Below are 6607 nucleotides of genomic sequence, written 5' to 3'. Positions count from 1 at the left end.
GCACTACTAACTATCACTTGAGTATTTACTCATAAGATTACCTATTTTAGGACCACAGTACAAGTCTCCAATATTCCAAGCTTATTGTGCTACTACGCGGATAAAATCTCCAAGTACTATTCACTATTTTTACTAAACGCGCTCCAGGAAATTAATTTTTAGAACGAGCCACTTTAAAAATATAACGAAGTTATATTACCATGTATTTAAGTCTAATAAGACTAGAAAATATTCCTCGTGGTAAAAATCCAATTAAATAATTTATTAAGCCATAAATTAGGCATAAAATAATAGTTTTTACGAGTTCTCACAGTTAGAGACGTGAGAGACCGGACCGACAATATTTTGACAGAGTGTGAGGACTTAATAGAGGAGGTGGTGCAGAACTTAGCTGAGGAGGGTCGAGGGAATGCGGTCCCCAGTGATCCTGAAGAGGATCCCGAGAAGGATCCTGAAAAAACCCTGAGGAGGAGCTGGCTGCACCTGCGGAGGAGACAGAGTCGATTGGATCAGTGACTGACTAGACTAGGAATCTAGGGTTTAGGGATTTTGTGAGGTAGTTAGGGACATAGTGGGATGGCATGTCATCTTTTGTTTTTGAATTTGACGTGTTAAGCTTGATGTATCTAGTGCTTGCTTTTGTTCTATGTTCCTTGGCTGGTATAAGCCTTTGACTTGACTAGGTTGGCATGTACAGCACTTTCTAACTTGTTATATGACTCATTTTGCTATGTATATAAAGGAAATGTTATTTGAAATGAGTTTTATTGCCTCTGCTTTATGATTTGGACAAGTTTTATTTGAGCTATACTTTATTTTGTTTATATTTAGATAGTTGATTAGTCAAGAAGCATGGAAGGTAGAAGAAGTCAAGATCGGGGAGCTACTCGAAGGCGCGGTTCTAACCATGGCCGTGGGGCTAGACAGGCACAGGAACTTGTGCAAGAACCGAGAGAGGAGAGGGAGGCAACGGTTGAGCCACAACCTGGACCACGAGTGGAAGGAGGGATCAGGTGGCAACGGCAATTCAACAAATGACCAATATTCTTGCTCGACTGGTAGAGCAGCAGGGTCAAGCCCCTGTTAATCAACCTAGAGACCCTGAAATGATGCAAGATAGGGCCCTAGAGAGATTTCAAAAGTTTTTCCCTCCTAAGTTCCTTGGAGGGCCAGACCCTGAAGTAGCTGAGAGGTGATTAGAAATGATGATCAATATATTCGCTGCTTTAAACTATGTGGAGGATAGGTAGGTGCATTTTGCTATCTTTCAGTTTGAGGGACCAGCTAGAGCCTGGTGGAATGTGGTTAGGGCTAAGTGGGAGAGGGATGGAACGGCATGGACCTGGTTAAATTTTGTGCGTGAGTTTAATGAGAAATATCTCCCACCGATAGTCCAGGAGAAGAGGGAAGACGATTTCATTAACCTCCGTCAAGGAACCCTAAGTGTATCTGAGTATGAGACTCAGTTCACTAAATTATCGAAGTTTGCTCCCGAGTTGATAGCTATGGAGCAAAGGAGGGTAAGGAGATTTGTACAGGGACTCAATGTAGAAATACAGGAGGCCTTGGTTGCGGCCCAAATTAACACTTTTACGGAGGTTTTAAAGAAAGCCTAGAGAATAGAAATTGCCAGGGCACAAGTAAGGACTTTCCATGCAAAATGGAGAGGTGTACCTGGTGAAAACCAGGGGCAGGCACATAGTGATCGAAACATGCCACCTCCTAAAGATGGTCGAGGAGTTGGAGGTGGAAGCCTTATGGATACATCTAGGGGAGTTACTCCGAGAGGAGCCCCAGGGGGAAGGGGACAAGCGAGAGATGCCTCGCAGGGAGGCCAGATATTCGCCCTCGAACATCTTGTGGGTACTATGGAAAATTTAACCATACCAAGGATAATTGCTGGAAAAAGACTCGAAAGTGCTTAAGGTGTGGAAGTACTAAGCACCAGATCCCCAATTGCCCCCTTATTAGTGATGCTCAGTCGGCTAGCAAATCAAACCCGAAGCCGACCAATGTAGGAGGGACCAGGTCAAGGGTGCCAGCCAGAGTGTACTCTTTGGACCAACAATCGATACCTGATCCATCGGAGGTAGTGGAAGGTACAATTCCTGTTTTTCATCGTTTAGCCAAAATTTTGATAGACCCTGGTGCAACCCATTCTTTTGTTAGCCCCACATTTATGTTTGGAATTGATGTGAAAGCCGAAAGGCTACCATATGACCCAGAAATGAAATCACCTACGGATAACCAATCTTTACTTGCCAACGAGGTGTATAGGAACTGTGACATTTGGGTTGGTGAGCAAAAATTAGTAGTTGACCTTATAAGTCTAGCCATTAAGGAGTACGACGTTATTTTAGGAATGGATTGGCTAGCTCATTATCATGCTCGGGTAGATTGTCGTATGAAGGTGGTTGAGTTTTGCATACCGGGTGAGGCAACTCTAAAACTAGACGTGAGGAGTATTGTAGCCTCATCTGCCCTTATTTAGAAAATTGCTTTGTAGCTGGGCACGGGGGTATCTGGCTTTTCTAGTTAACACCCTAGGAGAAAAGAGTAAGCTAGAAGATACAGCGGTGATAAATGAATATCCAGACATGTTCCCAGAGGAGTTGGTGTCTTTGCCACCTGAAAGAGAGATTGAGTTTAAGATTGATTTAGCACCTAGAACTAATCCCATGTCAAAAAACCCTTATCGAATGGCACCCGTGGAACTTAAGGAGTTAAAATTTCAATTGCAAGACTTGCTAGAACCGGAATTTATAAATGAGAGCGAGTCGCCATGGGGCGCTCCAGTACTATTTGTCAAAAAGAAGGACGAGCGTTGAAGGTTGTGCATTGATTATCAAGGGTTGAATGCAGTAACCATTAAGAATAAATATCCTTTGCCCCACATTGATGCGTTGTTTGACCAATTACAAGGGGCTATGGTGTTTTCGAAGTTGGATCTCTGACAAGAATATTACCAATTGAAAATTAGGAAAGAGGATGTGCCAAAAACTGCCTTTAACACTCGATATGGGCATTTTGAGTTTGCAGTGATACCTTTTGGCCAAACCAATGCTCTAGCGGCATTCATGGATCTAATACATCGAGTGTTTAAACACTATTTGGATAGGTTTGTGGTGGTATTTATTGATGATATCCTAGTATACTCTAAGACAAGGGAGGAGCATGAGCAACACTTGAGAATGGTATTGCAGACCGTAAGAGAGCACTAGTTGTTTACTAAGTTTAGCAAATGCGAATTTTGGCTAGAGAAAGTGGCGTTCCTAGGCCATATAATTTTAAAAGATGGACTTACGGTAGACCCGACTAAAGTGGAAGCAGTTGCCAAATGGAAACGGCTGGAGAATCCTACGGAAGTTCGAAGCTTTTTAGGTCTAACGGGGTACTACCGTCGGTTTATAAAGAATTTCTCAAGAATTGCGGGACCCCTAATGAATTTGACCAAGAAACAAGGGAAATATATTTCGGATGTTAAGTGTGAAACAAGTTTCTAGGAGCTTAAGAAGCAATTGACCATGGCACCAGTGTTAGCTTTGTCGAATGGGAAGGATAGCTATACGGTGTATACTGATGCTTCGAGAGAAGAATTACGGTGTGTTTTAATGCAAAATAGGAATGTAATTGCCTATACTTCTCGGAAATTAAAATCGCATGAGCAAAACTACCCAACCCATGACTTAGAGCTTGCGGCAGTTGTATTTTCTTTGAAGAAGTGGCGGCATTATCTGTACCGGGTGACATTTGAGATAAACGGATCATAAGAGTCTTAAATACTTATTCTCTCAGAAAGAGCTAAATCTGAGACAACGTCGATGGGTCGAGTTCTTAGAAGATTATGATTGTACCATTAATTACCATCCAGGAAAGGCCAATGCTGTAGTAGATGCTCTAAGCCGAAAGATTCAACTAGCAAGATTAATGGTGGGAGAATGGAGCTTGTTAGAGGATGTATGTGAATGGAACCCTCATCTTGAGCCGCAGAAGGTTATTTTTGGAAATATTGAGGTGAGATCAACAATATTAGATCAGATTAAAGAGGGTCAAAAGAAAGAGTGAATGGTACAAAAGTGGGTGGAAAGAATGAAGAAAGGGGAATTACCTGATTTTAACCTAGGTCCTGATGGGATTTTAAGGTTTCGAAATCGCGTCATTGTATCCAAGGATGAAGAACTGAAGAAGGAGACTTTGGAGAAATCTCACCGTTCTAGGTATACAGTGCATCCAGGTAGTGGCAAGATGTACTAGGATCTCAAAAGTTTGTATTGGTGGGATAATATGAAGGCGGAGATTGCTCAATTTGTTCAAGGGTGCCTTACGTGTCAACAAGTGAAAGCTGAGCATCAAAGACCGTCGGGTTTGTTATAGCCTTTAGAGATACTTGAATGGAAGTAGGAGCACATAACGATGGATTTTGTATCAGGGTTGCCACGACCTCAAAAAGGTCATGATGCGATTTGGGTGATAGTGGACCGATTAACTAAGACTGCACATTTCCTGCCAGTTAATATGAAATACTCCTTGGAGAAACTTGCCAAACTCTATATGGACGAAGTTGTGACATTACACGGGGTACCAGTAAGTATAGTATCAGACAGAGACCCTAGGTTTGTATCTCGATTCTGGCAGAAGCTGCAAGAGGCTCTAGGAACTAAGTTGAGCTATAGTACGGCCTATCATCCTCAAACCGATGGACAGTCAGAAAGAACCTTTCAAACTCTTGAGGATATGCTAAGAGCCTGTGTGAGAACCCGAAATTTTCTTATTTTCTAGCCATTATTTTATTTATTTGCACTCATTTTCTATATTTTCCTTATTATGAAAACTTTCTAAATAATTTTTATGAGTAAAATAGTTTTTAAATTTTTTTTTCTAGTATAAGTTAGTTCATGAGATATTAGGAGTGTATATCAGACGTAGGACCCGTTAGTGCGATAAGTATGATAAATTCGGCCAATGAGGTTAAGTTTTACATAAAGGGATTAAATTACTAGGTGTTAGGAGATAATTAGAGGTTACCTAGATGGATTAACATTGGAGAGACATGGAGATAAGTTTAAACCCAAAAGGTGACATGTGTCACTTTCTTATTCTACTTGGACTTTGACCATCTTACTTTATGTGACAGTCCCACCTCACCCTAAGACGAACCAAAGGGTTTGGCGGACCGCCTGCCCAACTCTCGCCTGTACTACGGATCCGGAACAGACATAAACCCTTCCAAACGCTCAAAGGAACTTCAAAAGGTAACATTCAGAACCAAATGAGCCAAAGTAAAAGATACAATCAATCTTTGGTACAGCGTTCCCACGAAAATCAAAACGAAATGGAAGAAACGCCGCTACGTCACAATCCATCCCAGTACCAGTACACTTTGTTTAACATGAGAGAATGTACATGCCCAAATATATGTCACATAAACATGAGGAAACACTTCAAAATATACATAGTAGTAAGTTTACAACGAAAAGGAAACATTGTATTAAGATACATTTAGGTTTTCCAACTTCCACGGAGCTATACAAAAGGGTGTTTATACAAGCTCAATTCATTCTTCAAAATGATCATTGGTCCAAAAGATGGTTCCCTGTAAGGAAAACAAGGATAACGGGACGGGGTGAGCTAAAAGCTCAATGAGGTACCAAAAGTATAAACGGTAGGAACAGTAGAACTCATGAAAAATCACTTTTAAGGCACATATTGACATCAAATACGAGAGATGAAAGAACACCACAATGTAAAGGATACAGGTGGCTCTCAGGAGCCAAATCCCCGTTGCAATACTTGATCCAACCTCGTTGACCCTCCGTCAACGTTCAAATGAAGGAACCAGTCCCGTAGAACACCACTTTAACGCCAAAATCCTGTTCACCAAACATACCCCTTACCGGGCCCGAACGCCAAACATGACCTGGAATGGTAATACTCAAGTATACCGAAATCAAGAGTCTCAATACTCAAAGATTCCATAAGAACAGGCACCCATGGATTGTCAATTTCCTCGACCAAGCCCTTGTATGGCTCGATTTAATTAACTCCCATGAGGTTGAGCTCAGGTTTAACAGGAAAGTCGCTGGACTCTCTTCCAAACGACATCATAACAAGCGCAAGTAACAGGTTCAAGTTCATAACAGGTATAAGTAATAGCTTTCAGTTTATACAGTACAGGCAAGAGAACGAGTGTGGTAAAGTACACCCTCGTCTCATTCAAAATAACAGAGTTCACAGTTATCCATGTCACAAATTTCAAGTATAGAGAAACCAATTAAACAACAATCCAGGGGAGTGGTACACTCACCTATTAAGGCGAAATAACATCCAGAATATCTTTCCGGATAACACTTTCAATCACTGATGAACCCTAAGGTTAATCAAGAGAAAATATTACAGTTCCTCCAGCAAAAGTTAGGTGGATCGAAGACAATTCAAATACTACTAGTATTTTGGACATATGATTTTGGAAGTGAAAAGAGTACATTTAAACCAAAGGACATGAGTAAAATATTTGGAAAACTCATGCTTGCTCGTAAAACTTTGAAATATCCATTTGAGTCTCAGAAATGAAGAAAACGAATTTCTATTAGTCGTAAATTTCATTTTT

At 41.0% G+C, this 6607-nt stretch overlaps 2 protein-coding genes across 2 annotated transcripts; both read left to right on the top strand.

Annotated features, from left to right (window-relative positions):
- The first annotated feature begins 1034 nt into the window (after positions 1-1034).
- On the top strand, positions 1035-1616 carry LOC140016291 (uncharacterized). Its single transcript, XM_072069815.1, has 2 exons — positions 1035-1181; positions 1272-1616. The coding sequence occupies exons 1-2, from the start codon at positions 1035-1037 to the stop codon at positions 1614-1616; spliced, it is 492 nt and encodes a 163-aa protein (XP_071925916.1).
- A 96-nt stretch (positions 1617-1712) lies between these two features.
- On the top strand, positions 1713-2828 carry LOC140016286 (uncharacterized). The gene is made up of 3 exons (XM_072069813.1): positions 1713-1863; positions 2142-2432; positions 2536-2828. Exons 1-3 carry the CDS (start codon positions 1713-1715, stop codon positions 2826-2828), a joined length of 735 nt encoding a protein of 244 aa, XP_071925914.1.
- Positions 2829-6607: the final 3779 nt, after the last annotated feature.

Source organism: Coffea arabica, chromosome 1e, assembly GCF_036785885.1.
Source record: "Coffea arabica cultivar ET-39 chromosome 1e, Coffea Arabica ET-39 HiFi, whole genome shotgun sequence".
NCBI lineage: Eukaryota > Viridiplantae > Streptophyta > Magnoliopsida > Gentianales > Rubiaceae > Coffea > Coffea arabica.
Note: the sequence above shows the minus strand (reverse complement) of the source record. Positions and strands in the feature narration are given on the sequence as shown.

Excerpts from the sequence above, each read along its gene's own strand:
- LOC140016291 (XM_072069815.1), top strand. The coding sequence starts at position 1,035 with ATGACCAATATTCTTGCTCGACTGGTAGAGCAGCAGGGTCAAGCCCCT. Across the intron at positions 1,182-1,271 it reads TTGGAGGGCCAGACCCTGAA|TTTGAGGGACCAGCTAGAGC; the intron begins GTAGCTGAGAGG and ends GCTATCTTTCAG.
- LOC140016286 (XM_072069813.1), top strand. The coding sequence starts at position 1,713 with ATGCCACCTCCTAAAGATGGTCGAGGAGTTGGAGGTGGAAGCCTTATG. Across the intron at positions 1,864-2,141 it reads CGCCCTCGAACATCTTGTGG|ACCCTGGTGCAACCCATTCT; the intron begins GTACTATGGAAA and ends AAATTTTGATAG. Across the intron at positions 2,433-2,535 it reads GGTTGAGTTTTGCATACCGG|TTAACACCCTAGGAGAAAAG; the intron begins GTGAGGCAACTC and ends TGGCTTTTCTAG.